At 39.4% G+C, this 21,529-nt stretch overlaps 2 protein-coding genes across 3 annotated transcripts in view; one reads left to right on the forward strand and one right to left on the reverse strand.

The window, feature by feature from the left end:
• Window positions 1-12,805: 12,805 nt before the first annotated feature.
• Window positions 12,806-16,171, reverse strand: dnajb9b (DnaJ heat shock protein family (Hsp40) member B9b). The gene is made up of 3 exons (XM_026918738.3): window positions 16,012-16,171; window positions 15,031-15,261; window positions 12,806-14,806 (listed from the first exon to the last, which is right to left on the reverse strand). The coding sequence occupies exons 2-3, from the start codon at window positions 15,245-15,247 to the stop codon at window positions 14,403-14,405; spliced, it is 621 nt and encodes a 206-aa protein (XP_026774539.3). The 5' UTR covers window positions 15,248-15,261; window positions 16,012-16,171; the 3' UTR covers window positions 12,806-14,402.
• Window positions 16,172-17,805: 1,634 nt separating this feature from the next.
• Window positions 17,806-21,529, forward strand: part of apaf1 (apoptotic peptidase activating factor 1) — a 47,152-nt gene continuing 43,428 nt past the window's right edge. For both annotated transcript variants that reach the window (XM_026918928.3, XM_026918925.3), the window contains exons 1-3: window positions 17,806-17,957; window positions 19,624-19,763; window positions 20,815-21,004. In XM_026918928.3, the coding sequence (XP_026774729.3) occupies window positions 19,626-19,763; window positions 20,815-21,004 (328 nt within the window). In that variant the 5' untranslated portion in view covers window positions 17,806-17,957; window positions 19,624-19,625. The remainder of the gene's footprint in view (window positions 17,958-19,623; window positions 19,764-20,814; window positions 21,005-21,529) is intronic.

Raw genomic sequence — 21,529 nt, forward strand, 5'->3', positions numbered from 1 at the left:
TCGGTCACAAACTAGGAATACCATCAGTCCAAAACTCTGTCGGGGAGATAATAGACAAGTGCTGAGACAATACTTTTTTTTTTTTTTTTTTTTTTTTTGGTAAGTGCTAACATAAGTAATTTATGAAGAGGTAAGTCGTTTGAAGACTGCCAGTGACTCAGCTGTTCGGACATCTAGGGGAAGTTCATTCCACCACCTCGGTGCCAGAACAGAGAAGAGTCTCGATGCAGGTCTTCCTTGTACCCTGAGAGATGGAGGGACGAGTCGAGGGAGGGAGCGTGGTGCAGTGCATGTAGTATGCAGTCACTTGAAATAAACATGACTTCAGTTTTTCTAGTTTTGTGAGCACTTGCAGAACAACAGTGGGTTGGCGGTTAAGAGCTCAGATTTTGACACAAAGTCAATGAAATATTGTAGTTTGATCACAATGTGTGACTTTTACTATTTGTGTCTATTATAGTAGGATCTATAAGCCCCCAATATCACTCATGTTTAGAAATGTTGCACTTTTTTCCATTTTTGGAAACCTGTAAGAAAAAAAATGGCCTTCTGTTGTGACTTCTGAGCATTTACACAGACAGAAAACAAGTTTGAGTATAAGACTGTAAGACTATAAGAAGCATTAGCACACTTGTGTGCTGAGAGGGGCGTGGCTGAGATAGGGTGTGGTCAAGAGTGGGTGTGGCTGTTTAAAGTACAGCTGAGAGACTCTTGCTTTTATTAATTTCTTACATGGTTTTTCCAAAGTGTCCTGAAGAGGGCACTAATAACAACAGGCTCGATGTAAAGAAGAAAAAGAAAAGCTCACATGGCTAAGTCTTGTTTGCTCTTCGTCTTTGTCCGTAACAATCAAAACCAATCACCTTGAAAACCTGACATGAGACAGTGAGTCAGTGAATACCTGGTGGATTTGTGTTTATTTGGTTTCCACATGTTGGTGAAAAATGAGCATCACTGTGTGCTTTATGAAATGTTCTGTGCACAAAAACACAAACACACAACAGTATTAAAGTGAAATTTATTGTCCAGTTTAGTGGTGGGGTCTGCTGGGAGCAGTGCTGGTTGTACAGTGTCACAGCAGCAGGGAGGAAGGACCTGCGAATCACTCCTTCACACACTTGGGGTGGAGCAGCCTGTCACTGAAGGAGCTGCCCAGTGCCACCAGAGTCTCATGCATGGCGTAGGAGTCTTTCTCCAGCATACGTGATAGCAGATGCCACCACAGAGTCAAAAAAAGTCTTGAGAAGTGCTCCCTGCACTCCAAAAGACCTAAGTCTCCTCAGCAGGTACAATCTGCTCTGTCCTTTATTATAGAGTGCAGTGGAGCTGTCCGTCCAGTCCATTTTATTGTTGAGAGTCTCTCAGCTTAGCCAAGAGGGGGTGTGGCAGGGAGGGGGCATAGTTGGGAGGGGCATGGGTGAGATGGGGTGTGGCTGTTTAAAGTGCATCCATCTACTCATGCCTGATAACACTGGTCAACAAATATTTTTACTTTCTGAAAAGTTGTAGATCTGTCTTTTAGTATGTAAACATCACTACATAGTTACCAGGTGTGTGGTCAAGAGGGGGTGGGGCTAAGCAGGGGCATGACCAAGAGGGACATGGCTGTTTAAAGTTTTGTCTTTTGGGACTTTGTGCTGCTGAGCTCAGAAATCAGAAATGTTCCTATCACATTTAATGGCTCCAAAAAGAAACTCAACACCACCGGAGTAAATAGTCACATCAGCTTTTTTTTTTCTCACACTTAGGCCTTTCTCACAGTCTTAGGCCTTAAAGCCTAATTAACTCACTTGTGTGCTTTACATGGTGAAACAAACAGATCTAAATGAAATGTTCTGTGATGTCCATGATTGATTAACACTTAACTCCCAGACGCATCACTTAAAGACCTCATCCAACTCCATTTTGTTTTGTTTTATTGATTGAAGAGTCTCCACAGTGTCTCCAAAGTACTTTATTTCAAATAAACACAAATCCCCCGGATATTCACTGACTCACTGTCTCATGTCAGGTTTTCAGGGAGATTGGTTTTGATTGCTACGGACAAAATAGGCTTAGTACTGAAGAAGGAAATGAAGAGCAAATGAGACTTAGCAATGTGAGCTTTTCTTTTCCTTCATTACATCCAGTCTGTTGTTATTAGTGCCCTCTTCAGGACAGTTTGGAAAAACCATGTAAGAAATTAATAAAAGGGAGAGTCTCAAAGAGGGGGCGTGGCTGACAGGGGTGTGGCTGTTTAAAGTACATCCATCTGCTCATGACTGATAACACTGGTGAACAAATATTTTACTTTCTGAAAAGTTCTAAGTCTGACTTTTGGGACTTTGTGCTGCTGAGCTCAGAAATCACCTTGAAATGGTCCTGTTACAGAACACCTTTAATGGCTCCAATAAGAAAATCAACAGCAGTGGAGTAAATACAGTTACATTAGCTCTCTTGTTTCAATTTTTTTGGCTCTCACACACACATGACTGAGAAACACAAAGAGGGTGACACGAAAACGTCACTGAAACACTTCATCTTCCAAAAGGCCTTAAAGCCAACACAAAACAAGAAATTCATAACACTCAAACTTCAGTCAGTATAATCAATCACTTGTTAAATCTATAACACTGACTCTACAGTTCACTGTTTAGAGGAGGAAAATTACATCACAATTATCTGCTAGCTTGCTGCTAACCAAAGACGAACATGGAGGCGTCCATGTTTTTTCCACCATTTTGTAGCTCAAATGCTCAGAGGTTGAAAATGATGTCATTCTAAGCTCTGCCTTCATGTTACTGAGATAAATTGAACAGAACCTGTTCTTCTGTCCTTCAACTCTACTCCATCTCAACTTACACACACACACACACACACACACACACACACACTAGAGGTGTTAATTTAACACAGAGGGTTTTGCAGTAGAGCTCTCAAGTGCATCAGCGCTTCAGACTGCTCACTAATTTGCAGTGGATTTATGGATGTTATATAACATCAGAAAATTTACTAACTTTACTTTTAAGGATTTGCCTTCACCCACATACACAAATAATAATAAGACTAAACTCAGAAGTGAAGTTAGGACTTTTCATCAATAAGAGCACCAGAAGGAAAAAATCTCAAAGAGAGGGTAAAGATAACATTTTAAAAAAAATTATATTTTGTTAAATTATAAATTTGTACTATAAAGTTTTATATTTTGATAAATGAGACACAGAGAGAGAGAAACATTGAAAAAAAGGGAAAAAAAAAGAAAACACGAAGAAGCTGATACGATTGTATTATTGTGCTGCTATTGTGTTTCTTTTTGGAATCAATAAAGGTGTTAATTGTGATGAAACAGTAGTAATGATAAATGAAGTTAATTTACATGTTTAATTTGTACAGAAGTTAACCATTTAGCTCAAGTTTGAGTAAAATTCACTAATAAAAAAGAAAACTGCTTGATAAATATTCTTTTATGAGTAATGCTCTGTTCCATGTAAACATCACTGCATAGTTAAATTTATTAAGACTTTATGTGTGGAAATTGTTCCCACACTTTTCTTGAGTAAATCTCACTCCAATATTTTTCAGCGTGATGCTGAACAACATGTCAACAATTTACAGCTCTTGATGGAGATAATCTTTAGACTGGTCTCATCAGCTCGTCTCTAGTCCTATCACAAATTCATGATTGGGTTCATGTTGATGTTGTTGATGCATTTTGTGACATTTTGTTGAAAGACAGTTAAAGAGCTTTAGATAAAGTGTTAAGAATCACTTGATAGAGCTGTTTCATGAGTCTGTCTATAGACGTAATAGTTTATACAGTGTCTAAAGTGAACTATCCAGTTTAGGGATGCATTAATACCATTTTTAGTACTTAGGATTTTTTTTCAGGGTTTTTTAAGGATTGAAAACACAAAACGCAATTTCAAACAAGAACATTTCAAGGTGATTTCTGAGGTCAGCAACACAAAGTCCCAAAAGACAGACCTAGAACTTTTCAGAAAGTAAAATATTTGTTGACCAGTGTTATCAGTCATGAGTAGATGGATGTACTTTAAACAGCCACACCCCTGTCAGCCACACCTTCTCTTTGAGACTCTCCCTTTTATTAATTTCTTACATGTTTTTTCTAAACTGTCCTGAAGAGGGCACTAATAACAACAGACTGGACGTAAAGAAGAAAAAAATAAGCTCACATTGCTAAGTCTCGTTTGCTCTTCGTCTTTGTCCGTAGCAATCAAAACCATTCGCCTTGAAAACCTGACATGAGACAGTGAGACAGTGAATACCTGGTGGATGTGTTTATTTGGTTTCCCCACGTTGGTGTAAAATGAGTATCATAGCGTACAAACACTTTGCTACACAGCTACAGGTTGCTCAATCATGACACCTTTGTAGAATCTGATTTAAAATAAAGTACTTTGGAGACACTGTGGAGACACTTCAAGCAATAAAACAAAACACAATGGAGTTGGATGAGGTCTTTAAGTAATGCATCTGGGAGTTAAGTGTTAATCAATCATGGACATCACAGAACATTTCATTTAGATCTGTTGGTTTCACTATGAGAAGCACACAAGTGTGTTAATGCAATTAGACTATAAGGCTCACTCTAGTGAAGTGATTTTAAATTAAGTGTGTTAACTAGCTACATGGGTAAGCTTGGATAGAGTATGTTTGTAGGACAGAAGAATGGGTTTTGTTCCATTTATCTGAAAAGTGGGAAGTCAGAGCTTGGAACAGGGGAGAGGCAGAACCATAGTCACTTACATGTTTGCCTATTGTTAGTAACAAGCTAGCAGCTAACTGTGATGAATGATGTATATTTTCCTCCTCAAAACACAAAGACGGTGAACCAAGAAAACTTCACTGAAACACTTCATTTTCTAAAAGATTGACGCAATAGTCTTAGCCCTTACAGCCAACACAAAACAAGAAATATTGAAAACAGCTCATCCATAACACTCAAACTTCAATCAGTGTAAAGTTCTGCAAATGCATATGCAAATCAAGCTCAGAAGCCACGCCCCCACATTAGTATGCAGTCACTTGAAATAAACATGACTGCAGTTTTTCTAGTTTTGTGAGCACTTGCAGAACAACAGTGGGTTGGCGGTTAAGAGCTCAGATTTTGACACAAAGTCAATGAAATATTGTAGTTTGATCACAAAGTGTGACTTTTACTATTTGTGTCTATTATAGTAGGATCTATAAGCCCCCAATATCACTCATGTTTAGAAATGTTTTTCCATTTTTGGAAACCTGTAAGAAAAAAAATGGCCTTCTGTGGTGACTTCTGAGCATTTACACAGACAGAAAACAAGTTTGAGTATAAGACTGTAAGACTATAAGAAGCATTAACACACTTGTGTGCTAAGAGGGGCGTGGCTGAGATAGGATGTGGCTAAGAAAGTCAACAGCAGTAGAGCAAATACAGTTATATCACGTTGTACTTTTTTTTATTTTTTTTTTTTCTTCTCTCACACACACATGACTGCGAAACACAAAGAGGGTGAACCAAGAAAACTTCACTGAAACACTTCATCTTCCAAAAGATTGACGCAATAGTCTTAGGCCTTAAAGCCAACACAAAACAAGAAATATTGAAAACAGCTCATCCATAACACTCAAACTTCAATCAGTATAATCAATCACTTGTTAAATCTATAGCACTGACTCTACAGTTCACTGTTTTGAGGAAGAACATTACATCACTCATAACAGTTAGCTGCTATCTTGCTGCTAACAAAAGACCAACATAGAGGCGTCCATGTTTTTTCCACCAAATTGTAGCTCGAATGCTCAGAGGTTGAAAACAATGCAATCAGCCACACCCCTCTCAGTCATACCCTTATCAACCGCTTGACCATGCCCTATCTCAGCCATGCCTCCTCTTGGCTAAGCTGAGAGACTCTCCCCTTTATTAATTTCTTACATGGTTTTTCCAAACTGCCCTGAAGAGGGCACTAATAACAACAGACTGGATGTAAAGAAGGAAAAGAAAAGCTCACATTGCTAAGTCTCATTTGCTCTTCATTTCCTTCTTCAGTACGAAGTCTATTTTGTCCGTAGCAATCAAAACCAATCTCCCTGAAAACCTGACATGAGACAGTGAGTCAGTGAATATCCGGGGGATTTGTGTTAATTTGGTTTCCCCATGTTGGTGTAAAATAAGCATTATTGTGTGCTTTACATGGTGAAACAAACAGATCTAAATGAAATGTTCTGTGATGTCCATGATTGATTAACACTTAACTCCCAGACGCATCATTTAAAGATCTCATTCAACTCCATTTTAAGATAAGATAATCCTTTAATCGTCCCCCAATGGGGAAATTTGCATTGATACAGCAGCAAAGGATAGGAAACATAATACTTATAATAGTAATTATATACAATCTGAGTATAAAAGTATAAATATAAAAGAGACACACCAAGAATGCACAAAAACACAAAAGACCTAAGTCTCCTCAGCAGGTACAATCTGCTCTGTCCTTTATTGTAGAGTGCAGTGGAGCTGTCCGTCCAGTCCATTTTATTGTTGAGGTGAACACCCAGGTACTTATATGAGTCCACTATCTCACTGTCCATTCCCTGAAAGTTCACCGGTGTCGGGGGGGAGTGTCTGTGTCTGCGAAAATCCACCACCAGCTCTTTGGTCTTGCTGCCATTGATCTGGAGGCAGTTCCGCCAGCACCAGACTACAAAGTCCTGGATCAGTTCTCTGTACTCTGCGTCATCCTCCCCAGTGATGAGGCCGATGATTGCAGAGTCATCAGAGAACTTCTGCAGGTGACAGCCTGCTGTGTTGTATCTGAATTCTGCAGTATAGAGTGTGAAGAGGAATGGAGCCAGGACCGTTCCCTGCGGGGCCCCTGTACTGCAGACTACCATGTCAGACACACAGTTCTGAGCCGTCACATACTGTGGACGGTTGGTAAGGTAGTCCAGGATCCAGGATGCAAGGTGCTGGTCCACCCCTTGTGTGTTCCAGCTTGTCTCTCAGAAGGCTGTGTGGTGTTGAAAGCACTGAAAAAATAAAAAAACATGATTCTCACAGTGTCCCACAGGCTTGTCCAGGTGAGAGAGGGCCCTGTGCAGGAGGAAGATGACTGTATCGTCCACCCCAATGCCAGGCTGGTATGCAAACAGGAGTGGGTCCATTGATGGGCTCACCAGATGGCGGAGATGCCCAAGGACCAGCCTCTCCAGAGTCTTCATCAGGTGGGGTGTCAGAGCCACTTGCCTATAGCTGTTGAAGTCCTTGGGGTGTGGCGTCTTCGGCACCGGAACCACGCAGGACGTGTTCCACGGCTGTGGCACTCTCCCCAGTTTCAGGCCCATACTGAAGATGAACTGCACTATCCCACATAGCTGGTCAGCACAGGACCTGAGGAGCCTAGCGCTGATGCCTTCAGGACCAGCAGCCTTCCTTGCCTTTATTTTCCTGAGCGCAGCTCTCACCTGGTCTGTAGTGAGGGACATGCTAGAGCAGGGGAACTGTGTGGTGAGGGTGTGGAGGATGGGGTCATGATGGAAGTGACTGAGGGAGGTGGCTGTGAGCTAGAAGTCCTGGAGAGGCTAGGGGTGGGGGGAGGAGCATGTGACTGGTCAAACCTATTGAAGAAAAGGTTCAGATCATTCACCCACTTCCTATCCCCCACGGTCTGGGAGTCAGTTTTCTTGTGGCCTGAGATAGTTTTTAGTCCTTTCCAGAATCCGCTGATATTATTCAGTTGCAGCTGATCCTCCATCTTCCTCCTGTAGCAGTCTTTGCTCTCCCTGATCTTCCTCCTCAGCTCCTTCTGTACGGCTCTCAGTTCTTCTTTGTTTCCTGCTTTAAAGGCCCTCTTTTTCTTCTTGAGGAGTGTCTTTATAGCAGGAGTAATCCAGGATTTGTTATTGGAGAAATACCATACAAACGAAACTTAGCAATGTGAGCTTTTCTTTTTCTTCTTTACATCCAGTCTGTTGTTATTAGTGCTCTCTTCAGGACAGTTTGGAAAAACCATGTAAGAAATTAATAAAGGGGAGAGTCTCTCAGGTTGGCTGACAAGGGGTGTGGCTGAGAGAGGGCGTGACTCTTTACAGTACATCCATCTACTCATGACTGATAACACTGGTCAACAAATATTTTTACTTTATGAAAAGACTTAGACCTGACTTTTGGGACTTTGTGCTTCTGAACTCAGAAATCCCCTTGAAATGTTCATGTCACATAACACCATTAACGGTTCCAAAAAGAAATGCAACAGCAATGGAGCAAATACAGTCACATTCACTCTTTTTTAGATTTGAGTTTTTTCACTCTCACACACACACGACTGAGAAACACAAAGAGGGTGAACCAAGAAAACGTCAATGAAACACTTCATCTTCCAAAAGATTGCATGATGCAATAGTCTTAGGCTTTAAAACCAACACAAAACAAGAAATATTGAAAACAATCCATCCATAACACTCAAACTTCAATCAGTGTAAAGTTCTGCAAATGCATATGCAAATCAAGCTCAGAAGCCACGCCCCCACATTAGTATGCAGTCACTTGAAATAACATGACTTCTGTTTTCCTGGTTTTGTGAGCACTTGCAGAACAACAGTGAATTTAACCCAGTGCAGTTCGTAAAATATACACTTTGGGTTAATATACACATATTTACATGAATTAATTTAATAAAGACTTAAAGCATTTAATTCATTCTAATCATTTAATTTTTGCATAAAAATCACAGATTTATTTTTGTCATATTAAATGAACCACTAAATCTTTTTTTCCATGTTTCTCTCTCTCTCTCTCATTTATTAAAATATAAAGTTTTGCAGTACAAATTTATAATTTAACAAAACATATATATATTTTTTAAATGTCATTTTTACCCCCTCTTTGAGATTTTTTCCTTCTGGTGCTCTTATTGATGAAAAGTCCTAACTTCATTTCTGAGTTTAGTCTTATTATTATTTGTGTATGTGGGTGAAGGCAAATCCTTAAAAGTAAAGTTAGTAAATGTTCTGACATTATATAATGTCCATAAATCCACTGCAAATTAGTGAGCAATCTATAGTGCTGATGTACTCGAGAGCTCCACTGCAAAACCCTCTGTGTTAAATTAACACCTCTAGTGTGTGTGTAAGTTGAGAAGGAGACAAACAAAGTAATATTTTATACAGTTTTATGGAGTCATCAGTGCAACACTGGACATTTAGCTGAGTGCGTTTATAGCTGAACAGTTTCCTGTGAGACAGAAACTCAATCCAGTGCCGACGTTCACACCAAGGGCTCTTAACATTTTAATCCTGTAGCCAAACACATGTGCGATTGATCATTAGTAAAGGTTCCAGACTCTTAAAGGTGTTCAGGTTCAGGTGTTGCTGTCATGGTGAGCAGCGCTGCTGCTGTCTACAGCATGGGGAAGGAAAGGGGCTGGAGTGAGACGTGCAGGCTTCAGCACTGCACCGTGTCTGCCACACAGTGGTGTGGAGCCAAACAATCAGGACCCTGTGTCTATAACAGAGAGAACTGCGTGATTTGTGAATGATTTATTCTTTAAAATAAAACTTAAAACTTTTAAATTTCTTTTATGATGTGACCTGTAAAATGCTGGTTATCACTATCGCTGAATTCGACAAAACAGACAAAAATACCAAAATAAAATTGTTGTTGTTTTTGCCAGTAATATACTTTGGCATGTCTACTTTAAGGAAATTAAGCTATATTTTACCAAAACAATGTAGTTTTATTTAGGTTCATTTCTAATCTTGCCTTGGCGTCTAAAACCTCTCTTGTGAAGTGAGATTTTTTTCATGATTTGATCAGTTTTTGGAGAGTTACATGCCGTAGTGAAATAGACGTGAGCCTAAACAATTCGGTTTGTGATCAGACAGAAGCTGTCGAAATATCTGAGACTAAGCATCTTAGAAAGTGAAAATATCTCGCATATAGTCAAATTTATCTCGTATTTCCTATTATAAGATTACAATAAACCAAATATAAGATTAAACCTATTGCTTTACATTTTACTCAGTGTAAGGTTTAATATTTTTTATTCTATCAGCAGATAATCTAATAAAAGCTTAAAATTAGCAAAATTATCTCCTATAATTGGTTTATTGTAGTTTTTTAAATAGAAAATGCTGCTAACTTTGACTTTATTTAAGACAGTTTCACTTGATAAGATGTCATTATTGGTGCACTGTCACATTATCATCAAAACACAGAAGAGCGCTTAGACACTGTGTAGGTGACAGAGGAGTGTAAAAATGTTTAATAAAAAGACATTAATAGCAAAAAAATATAGTCGAGAGAACAGAACTGACTGAATGAATCAGTGATGGTTCATATTGTTACTGCTGCTCCACATTTCATGTGCGAGTTCGCATTACTGTCAAATGTTTCCAGAATACAGAGTACATGAGAAACCATGCAATTCTTGTGCTACAGTCAGACTGTACCTGGAATGAACAGTGAAAATAACTGAGTAATATGTAATAATTTAATAAGTAATGATACAACAGTATGAGGATGATTGTACACAACCCTGAACTGTGTAAAAAACGTGTATAGGCAGCAAGTTTAAAGTGCTAAGTGTACATGTACTGAGGTACAGAAGGTGCTATATGTGAGATGAGCGGTTGATTTGCAGTGGCATGAAAGGTTCAGTCTGGTGAGGAAGAAAAGCCAGCGTCAGTTACCACCTGCTGCGGAGAATCCTTTAACTTTAAGAAAGATGCGAATCCCTAAAGTAAGTCATAATACCTATCAGCACTGAGGGGCCACTTCCCAAAAAATGTAGCAAAAAAAATCCAACAAAAAAACAACAAAAAAGATCTGTTTAACCTGGCCTGGTGTGAGGAATTGCACACCAAACAATTCCCCTAAACCAGCCAACCAGTGGCATATTTACAGCAGAACTTATTCAGAATCAGAATAGACAGTACATTTACATGTATTGGGATTTTTTTTTTTTTTTTTGGTGTTTGGTCACAACACGATACATTAGACACTGTTTATAACACACACATCTCAGACATTACTGTCACAGCTTTGACTTTGTGACGTCTTGGCAATTCTTACAACCAAATTCTGCAGTGTGTTATCAGTTTTCAAGAAAATCTGACATTCAATTCAAGTCAAATCAATCAGCTCAACCGATCCAAGATAGCTTACATTATACGCTTCATAAGACCTCTGAAGGTGTGTATTGTGGTATCTGGCACCAAAACATTAGCAGCAGATCCTTTAAGTCCTGTAAGTTGCGAGATGAGGCCTCCATGGATCAGACTTGTTTGTCTAGCACAGGGGTGTCCAGTCTTATCTGAAATGGGCCAGTGTGGGTTTTCATTACAATCAGACAGGATCCACACCTGATTCCACCTGTTTAATCAGTTGATCTTGAGATCTGGGGAAGTTGGAGGCCAAGTCAACACCTTGAACACTTTGCCATGTTCCTCAAACCATTCCTGAACAATTTCTGCAGTGTACCAAAGCACATTATCCTGCTGAAAGAGGCCACTGCCATTAGGGAATACCGTTGCCATGAAGGGGTGTACTTGGTCAGCAACAACGTTTAGGTAGGTGGTACCTACCTACCAAAGTAACATCCACATGAAGCCAAGGACCTGAGGTGTCCCAGCAGAACATTGCCCAGAGCATCACACTGACTCCACCAGCTTGCTTCTCCCCATAGTGCATCCTGGTGCCATCTCTTCCCCAGGTAAGTGACGCACACACGCACCCGCCCGTCCACATCATGTAAAAGAAAATGTGGGTTATAAGACCAGGCCACCTTCTTCCATTGCTCCATGGTCCAGTTCTGATGCTCATGTGCCCATTGTAGGAGCTTTCGGTGGTGGACAGGGTCAGCATGGGCTCTCTGACTGGCCCCCATGACCCTGTCGCTGGTTCACCGGTTGTCCTTCCATGGACCACTTTTGGTAGGTTCTAACCGCTGCATACCGGGAACACCCCACAACACCTGCTGTTTTGGAGATGCTCTGCCCCAGTCGTCTAGCCATCACAAATTGGGCCAAGTCAAAGTCACTCAGATCCTTACGCTTGCCCATTTTTCCAGCTTCCAAAACATCAACTTCTTTGAGAACTGACTGTTCACTTGCTGCCTAATATATCCCACCCCATGACAGGTGACACTGTAACAAGATAATCAACATTATTCACTTCACCCATCAGAGGTTTTAATGTTATGGCTGATTGGTGTATTAGCAAGTGAAAATATCTTGAATGTAGTCAAACTGATCCAGTATTTCCTATTATAAGATACAATAAACTGAGTATAAAATTATTAAACCTATTTCTAGACATTTTTTATTAATTTCAAGCTTGAGATATTCTTGTTCTGTTGGCAGATAATTTTGCTAATTTTAAACATTTATTTCTAGAAAGAAGCAAAATTATCTTCCAATAGAATAAGAAAAGTTTGAAATGAGTAAAAAAAGGGGATATTTCTGATGGAAAATATGTATGTATATACATACATACATATATATATATATATATATATATATATATATATATATATATATATGAAACCTTGGGCAAACCCCAAGGGGTTTAGATTTATTAGTAATTCTTTTGTCATTTATGTTATTGTAATATTGTATAAGGATTATTTTATTCATAGTTCACTAACTGCATGAACATCTTGATCATGAGAACACAAGAGCTACTACAGGTGTGTGTGTGTGTGTGTGTGTGTGTGTGTGTGTGTGTGTGTGTGTGTGTGAGAGAGAGAGAGAGAGAGAGAGTGTGTGTGTGTGCCTGAAGCAAAGAAACATGAAAAGATTTTTATACAGCACATTTTATTGACACAAAAAAAAAAAAAAAAAAAAAAAAAAAAAAAAGAGCATTTCAAGCATATCAACACACCCAAAATAAACCACAGAGGTATTGAAGGTATTTGTGTACAATCATCAAAGTCTTCAGGTATGCTCTATAAAGAAAAAAAACAAAAAACAGAAAACGAAACAAAAAGCAAGCACTAAATATAGTATTGCACGTCATCCTGTATGTCAATGTCATGACACGAGGTAATAGTTGAAAATCCTGTGAAAATGATGAAGCTGATACTCAGTTGTATTAAATGTCCAAAAGCACAGAAAAGGGTTTAACAGTTTTCTTTAGCAAACCACCAAAACACAATCATATAATACACAACCTGTTTGTTTAGCCTTTTTTCAATAACAGAGACAATGATACTGATGTTTCTCTGATAAAGTTGGACAACAGATTCGAATGTGTTACTTTGCATCCAACCACATGCAAATGTGGTACTTATGAAAATAAATAATAAATATAAATCAAATGAAAACGGCTGTTAACCCCGAGGCATGGAACAGGCAGTGTGGTCGTATGTTACCTGACAGGATTCCCAAACAGAGCAGAAGACGTGTGTAAGTATTGCACATTACGGGGGAGAGCCCCAGTTTAAGAGTTTTGTGGATAAAATCAGGTTTCTATGTTTTAAGTGCCCTTTCTCTGTCCGCTGCTGGTGTGCCTTTGAGCGGTGCTCAGGGGAAAAGTGCGAGGACTAAAAAAAAAAATTTTAAAAAGAAAATAAAGGTTGCTTATATTTAAGCTCTGTGCAACATACGACAAAAAGGGCCACGAAGTCTCTCTCATCAGCTTGCAGGGTATGCCAGTGGCAATTCCGTGTTCACTCACGTCTCTCGCTCATGTTTCAACGTATTTAACATGCGCTGGTCGAATTATAGAGAAAATCGCATCGTTATATAATATATATGGTGCACGGTTTCAGACAGGCCACATCCCTAACATCAGAAACCTCTCGTCCTTAACGGCAGAACGGGAAATATTTTCAAATCTGTACTCTGTGTTCATTCACGTGAATTCGTGTTGTATATTTGATGCGACGTGCAGAATTTCTGCAAAATCTTTTGTAGAGTTTGTAGAAAAACACACACGTGTCATCTGTCACTAAAGTTAGTCTGTTTGATGTCGTGTCCGTAAATTGCTGTGTATTTGAAACATGTAAGTCAATACATGAGTTTTTAAGATTCGTCTGCGTTGCATGCGAGAGGATAAATATGCAAATCCAAAGCGTATCTCCGCGGTGAGACATTTCGTTAGCTAATGTGAGCGCAAATCTTACATCTACAACGCTGGAATTGCCCTCTGCTGTCTTTTGGTATTATGTCTGCAAAATACAAAAACATGAAGCCAGGCATGTGGAACTTCTTAATCTATCTAGTTTAGATATTTAGATTTAAAAAAAAAAAAAATAGTATTTGAAAAACCCTGAATTTAAGCCCTTCATTTAAAGTGTGTAAAGTCGGAAGCATTACTCTGCACCAACTGTTCATGTGACAGAAACTGATTCAGTCACAACAGCAAGCATCAGCAAGAAATTAAATTAACATCAAAACCAAAGTATGTCACATCAGCGCAGTAGAAATCAGGAGCACTTTGTGTATGTGGTCACCATGTTTCCTCTGCGCTGAGTGACCGTGTGGCAACGCCGCTGGCCGGATGAGCTGCGAAACTCGTCGCCATTCGAGTGTCCGTCGAATGAGAAAAAGTCTGAAAACATATCGAACGTGTCACTGCCGAAAGAACTCTGGAAGCTTCTTCTGTGCGCCTCTTCGTGGGCTTGAAAGTGGCTCTCAAAATGCCTTTTATGCTGGGAGTGTGTCGGCTGCCCGAAAATATCAAAGTCTCTGAAAACGTCCTCAAAATTAAAGCTGAACGGCTGATGGAACTGACCACCGCTGGTTCCTCGCACGTGCTCTCTGGAGAAAGGGTTGCTCCGTATCTGATCATACTCCTGCCTCCTCTTAGAGTCGGACAGCGTTTCATAAGCTGAGGGACAAAACAAGGTCCATTAATGCACAGAATGAAATGTCTAGTTGCCTGGAAATAGGGATTTAAATGCAGGAATGTTACTGCATGCCATGCCCTGTTCAATTTACGATTCAATTTATTTATTTACGACTTTATGAATAATTTCTCAAAAGTACTTTAAGTAATAAGTGGACATTGATGGAACCGTGTGTTAGATGGACAGAGCAGTAAATTAAACGCACCCTCGGCAATCTCCCTGAACTTTGCCTCTGCGTCTGGGCTTTTGTTCTTGTCTGGGTGATACTTCATGGCCAGTTTGTGGAAGGCTTTCTTGATTTGGCGCTCAGAGGCATCTTTGGGAACGCCCAGAATTTCATAGTAATCTTTCTGGGCCAAGATCATCTCAGTGATCATGAGGACGCACACAGCTACAGCTAGCACGGACTGGGTTGTGGCCATGGCTGTGCTCACGCCTGTAAACAGGAAGGAAACGTCGTTGGTTAACAGTCAGTACACACACTTAAATGTCACTCTCTCACACTCTCTCTCTCTCTCTCTCTCTCACACACACACAGTTATTATTTAAGATGTGTTTTAAAGGATCATGGTTGGTTTAGTTAGTTAGTCATCTTCTCTGAGAACATATTTAAAATAAAACAATGTGTTCAAAATAATTATAATTATTATTATTATTATTATTATTATAAATCCTAACTAAATATAAGACTATAAGATAGTGTTGTTAAGACGACAGACCTTAGAGAACACATGTACACTGTTTAACTTCAATAAGAAATACAGCTTTAAGAAGAAAGCTCCTCCAGTCTGAGACTACTCTCTCATTTCTAATTAAAAGTCCACACGCGAATCATTCTCACGCTGAAGAATCGACTCCGAATCTTTGGAGTCGACTCTCCATTCCCAAATACATAGAATCGCAGAATCGACTCTTCTGGGTTTCGAACTCCTGCACTGTATAGATCAGTGATGTGTTGGATTTGTATTAATCTAACTATGTAATATTTTAGTAATTAGTACTAGTTTGTTTAATTTGTCTTTATTAAACTGGATTTTTTTCTGAATCATAACGATAGGTTTTGGACTGACTTTTAAAAACAAAGTCTATAACTCTTTAAGTTATAACATCTCAAAACTGCAGTGAGAGAAATGGCACAGTAGCTTATGAGGCGTGAATAAGTAAAGTAAGTCAGTGAAAGTCTCACCCGCGGTGCGCTGCAGTGACCCTGAAGGCGAACGCTGAGAGATTAGCTGAATGCTAACCCTACTGCCTTTTTGTTGTTTTTTTTTTTTCCGTTTCTTTGACGCGGCATTCTAGAATGACGCTGAAGAGAAAACGAGGCCCACGACTCGCACTGTGATTGGTTCGTTGTTATATTATGCGACTCTCCTCTTTGTGATTGGTTTAGGCTGTGCGCGCGTGGAACGGCTCTGCTCTGACGTAAGCTCCACTCCCGAGGCTGCTGCTGGTTTCAGTTCAAAATAGCAACCTGCTAACTGGCAAAACATCGAGTCACTGTGCTGTTAAATGTTGTAAAAACAAAGGTAGAAAGCCCTAAAAAGACAAATAAAGAATAAACTATGATACACAAGTCAACAAAGAACGATATAGAAAAGCATTATCTATCTATCTATCTATCTATCTATCTGTGCCAGTTGTTTTGCTGTACACTTTAGGTTTAGGTTTGAATATGCTGAATATATTCAGTTTTCATTTCCTGATGTATTAAACAACTTAGAACATATTGTACCTTTGGTTTTTAGGTGAGCAAAAGTATTGGAACAGATAGTTTTAAAGTAAATTAAAGTAAATAACACTTAATATTTGGTTGCATATCCCTTCCATGCAATAACTGCTTCAAGCCGTGACTCACTGACATCAACAAACTGCTGCATTCTTCTTTTGTGAAGCTTTTCCAGGCTTGTAGCGCAGCTTCTTTCAGTTGGGTTGAGGTCTGGTGATTGACATGGCCAGTCTAAAACCTTCCACTTTTCCCCCTGATGAAGTGCTTTGTTGTGTTAGCAGTGTGTTTTGGGTCGTTGTCTTGCTGCATGATGAAGTTTCTCACAATTAGATTGGATGCATTTCTGTGTAAATTGGCAGCCATAATGTTTCTGTTGACTTCTGAATTCATTCTGCTGCTACCATCATAAGCTCCATCATCAGTAAAGATTAGTGAGTCTGATCCAGAAGCAACCATGCAAGCCCAAGCCATGACACTACCTCCACCATGCTTGACCCATGAGCTCATATGTTTTGGACCATGAGCAGATCCTTTTTTTCTCTCCACACTTTGGCCTTTCCATCACTTTGGTAGAGGTTCATCTTGGTTCCAGAGCTTTTGTGGCTCATTTCTGTATTTCTTTATGAATGCCAGTCTGTCCTTCCGATTCTTACTGCTGATGAGTGGTTTGCATCTCGTGGTATGGCTTTACTTTGGCTTGCTTTTCTCTCAAAGACATCTCTCTGGTCTTCATGTTGGTTTATCCTTTTTAACAACTAATGTAGTCTTCACAGGGGAAACCCGGGGCTCAAACCAAGAGTAGACATTCAGAGCTATGAAATCAGGTGAAGTCATGATAATGATTAAAATGTTTGATGTAAAATTCAAACTAACACATGTCTGGGTGTACAAATTTTTCCAAAAATATCTTCTGGGATGTTTTTTTTTTTTTTTAAAAGATTAGTGATTATTTGGTTCTCTGCTGCACCTGATGCAGCTCATCAAGGGCCACAAGGTTTAAACATTTAAAGAAATCAAAGGGAAAAGCTCTCGCATACTAACTTCCTTTATCTATTTGTTTCATTCTTGCTCATTTCCTGACCAATGATTTGTTGCTAAGACCATTAAAACACCATCTACACAAGCCCCTAAACTGCCTAGTAACTGTAAAAATACAAGGCTTGGCCTCGCGCAGCCACGTGACCACAGCGCGCATTTCTATTGGCTATTAGAAACGGGATGGGTGGGTGGTGTGGGGTAAGGGGGGGAGTTGTTTTCGTTAGAAACGAGGAAGTGGGAGAGTTGGTGCTGTGGGTACAGTGTGGACGCATTCTGGGTTTAACTGAAACGTGTTTAACAGGACACCGAGGAGGAAACAGCATACTTCAGTGTTGTGTGGATGTTGATGTAGGAAAGGGCGAAGATTGGTGAGTGTGTCTCTGTTGTTTTACCACGTCAGTGCTGTGGCAGAGCAGGAAACTCCAACATTACACTCCTGTTTCTCCTGCTGTCACTTCTACTGTCACTTCTGCTCCTCACTGTCTGCAGTGATTACACCTATTATCCTGACAATTACACCTCATATCCTAACAATTACACCTCATATCATGATATTTACACCTCATATCATGATATTTATCCTAATATTCTGATATTTATCCTGATATCTTATTTACACTTCACATCCTGATATTTACACCTCATATTTTGATATTTATCCTAATATTTATCCTAATATCCTGATATTTACACATCATATCCTGATATTTATCCTAATATTTATCCTAATATCCTGATATTTACACCTCATATCCTGATATTTATCCTAATATCCTGATATTTACACCTCATATCCTGATATTTATCCTAATATTTATCCTAATATCCTGATATTTACACCTCATATCCTGATATTTATCCTAATATTTATCCTAATATCCTGATATTTACACCTGATCTCTGTCTGTAAACCAAAGACATACCTTCAAACCATAAACTATATTCAGTCTTTAACGTTACTTTCCTGTCTAACTGAATATGTAGACCTATAAATAATAATCAGCTTGGATCTTCTGTGTTATATTAGTGCATGAATAAAAAAGCTCTAAAAATGGCTCCATGTATGTAACTGTACACATTTAAATAATGAGTCTAATATTATTATGTTCATAAACCAAATCTCCGAATAGTGGATCTTTGTGACACTAGTGGCAATCATGCCAGATTTAACAGATTTAAACGTGATTTGTTGCAAAATGTGTTCTATGTATATGTGGAGTCAGGTTATGAAAAGTATCTTTAGTGTAATCTAACCTTTCTGACATTACAGCACCGAGTCCTGTCCTGTGACGGTCCTGTGTGCTGGACTGTCTCTCCTTTTCAGTTTCAGTTTTCAGTGAGGTGTAGTTCGGGGACGGGGATGGACGTGCCAAAAGGTTTTCCAATTCAGTAAAGTTTAAACTAGAAACCATATAGAAAGCTAATACCTTCCAAAGCACGCCTGAAAGTGTGTATTTTATTTATTTATTTTGTCACCACAGTTATACAGTTTGGTCTCAAAACTGTTTCGCAAGAAATACAACCAAACGTCTAAAATACTGTAGGTGATGTAACATTTATGATGTAGCAACCTGCGGGAACATGAGAAATATTTTAAATTGTGATAATAATGTGTGATCCACTTTCTTTCTTCTGATTTAGTCTCGGCCAATTCCCAGCCACCAGTCTACCATATAACAGCCTAACACGTGCTTCCTTTTCAAATCATCGCACACACTGCGTCAGAGGGCGGCGTAACACACTCCGTGGAAAGCGCTATCCGCCCTCTTCCTCATACATGAGCTCACAGATGGCCACGATTGGCTAGCGTCACTGTGATTGACAGGGGAGAGACAGTATGCTCCTCCCACTCATTACTATTGTTCTACTCAGGAGTTTATATGATCAGATTGTTTGTACAAATTATTCAATACGCTGTAAAGGTCCTGTCTCGCATCCCCTCAGGGCAACAAACCAGGTAGTAATCTTTTTTCTTTAAGGTTTTACTTATCTGTGTGTGTGTGTGTGTGTGTGTGTGTGTGTGTGTGTGTGTAGAGATGGATGAGGGGGCTCGCAGCTGCTTGCTGCGCTCCAGGACAACCCTGGAGCAGGACATCAAGGCTTCCTACCTCATGGACCACATGATCAGTGATGGGGTCCTGACTGGAGATGAGGAGGAGAGGATAATCAAAAAGGTCCGTCCTGCCTGTGTTGAGTTTGGATGCATGCATCTGGAAAGAGTAGCAATAAGAACTTCCTTGTAATGACTCTCAGGTGGACAGATATATAGGTTAAAAGTGTCTAAAAGTGAATTGAACGTGAATTGAGTGTAACGACTAAAAAAACCAAGGGAAACATCCCCTTAACTCTGAATTCCTACTCAGGAGCTCAGGGTGGTTTCCTCAACCCCGAGTTCAGGAAGTGACAGCAAATCAACAGCAGCGCTTCTTACCTTTAAATGAGTTACACTGTATATACAAGTATTAGCTATAGATCAATCAACATACAGACATTTTCACCTGTTAAATCTGAGACACTGACTCTACAGTTCACTGTTTGAGGAGGGAAATATACATCACTCATCACAGTTAGCTGCTAGCTTGTTGCTAACAAAAGATGAACATGGAGGCGTCCATTTTTTTGATCATTTTGTAGCTCGAACAGACGAGGATTAAAAATTCCATGTTACTCCGACGTAATTCTGAGTTCTGATATCTGCAGTAATTCAAATGCAGTTTTAGTCACGAAGAAGTAATAGTGAAAATCTTTCTTCAGAGCTGTCTTATCAGTTCTACATCATGGTGGGGAATTCCATGGAATTTATACCTCTGTGTGTGTGTGTGTGTGTGTGTATGTAAGTGTGTGTATGTAAGTGTGTGTGTGTTTGTGGGCGTGTGTGGGCGTGTGATTTTTACAGTATGACGCTAGCTAAGGTCATTGAAATCTAGAGAAACCTGATAGCTCTAATTTGTGTTTTAATTATTAAAAGATTTAATTATCTCGAGTTTCTCAATGTGCTGTTTTTTTCTTAATGTGCTGTTTTTTTCTAAATAGTTGACAAAGTATTTCTACATGTAAAAAAATTGTCTCATATCAAGCTTTAAAGTAAAAAGTGAGATCCAGGATGGAGTTGGTGCTTATTTTTAAACACCTTACAGGAGTTAATGTATATTAAGTTAAAAGATTGATTTGCCAAGCAGCATGTCTGATCTCTTGTTTAAAATCCCACACTTTGTGTATGTGCAGCCCACCAGAAAGGAGCAGGCAGCAGCACTGTTGGAGATACTACTGTGCAAAGACAACAGGGCGTACATCTCCTTCTACAACGCGCTGGTCCGAGAGAGCTACGGAGACCTGGCCGGTCTGCTTCACAGCGACCTGCCACAGCTCAGCCCTGAGGGGGAAAAGAGCTACTTTAACGGGATCTCTCCCTCGGGTAAACCACAGATAACTGCTCCTTTTCTTTTATGCCATGTTTGTTTTATATCTCTTCTTTATATCTTACTTTGACATGTGTAAACAGGTACTGTGGGTTCTAGTGAGACAGACCATGTGTGAACTAAAAAATTCCTGAAACCAGAACTAAAAAAAAGACAGCGGATGGAAACAGTCTACAGATCTACTGCTGAGGCACACAACTAGGATAAAGACATTCAAAAATTTTCAGAACTACACACATTTCCTGTTACCATGCATTTCCTGTTTCCTGTCAGTTAGAGTGTCTATTTCCACAAGAGGTCATTTCAAAATAATAGATAAGATACAGATTTATTTCAACTTTTATTTACTATATCAGCGTTTCAATGGGTCAGAAGTTTACAAACACTTTGTTAGTATTTGTTGTTGCCTTTTAATGACTTGAACTTGAATTAAACTCGTGTTGTAGTCTTCCACAAGCTTCTCACAATATCTGATTTTTTGCTGCTTCCTCCTGACAGAACTGGTGTAACTCAGTCAGGTT

Source organism: Pangasianodon hypophthalmus, chromosome 9 (assembly GCF_027358585.1).
Source record: "Pangasianodon hypophthalmus isolate fPanHyp1 chromosome 9, fPanHyp1.pri, whole genome shotgun sequence".
NCBI lineage: Eukaryota > Metazoa > Chordata > Actinopteri > Siluriformes > Pangasiidae > Pangasianodon > Pangasianodon hypophthalmus.

Excerpts from the sequence above, each read along its gene's own strand:
- dnajb9b (XM_026918738.3), bottom strand. The coding sequence starts at position 15,247 with ATGGCCACAACCCAGTCCGTGCTAGCTGTAGCTGTGTGCGTCCTCATG. Across the intron at positions 14,807-15,030 it reads GTTCAGGGAGATTGCCGAGG|CTTATGAAACGCTGTCCGAC; the intron begins GTGCGTTTAATT and ends TTTGTCCCTCAG.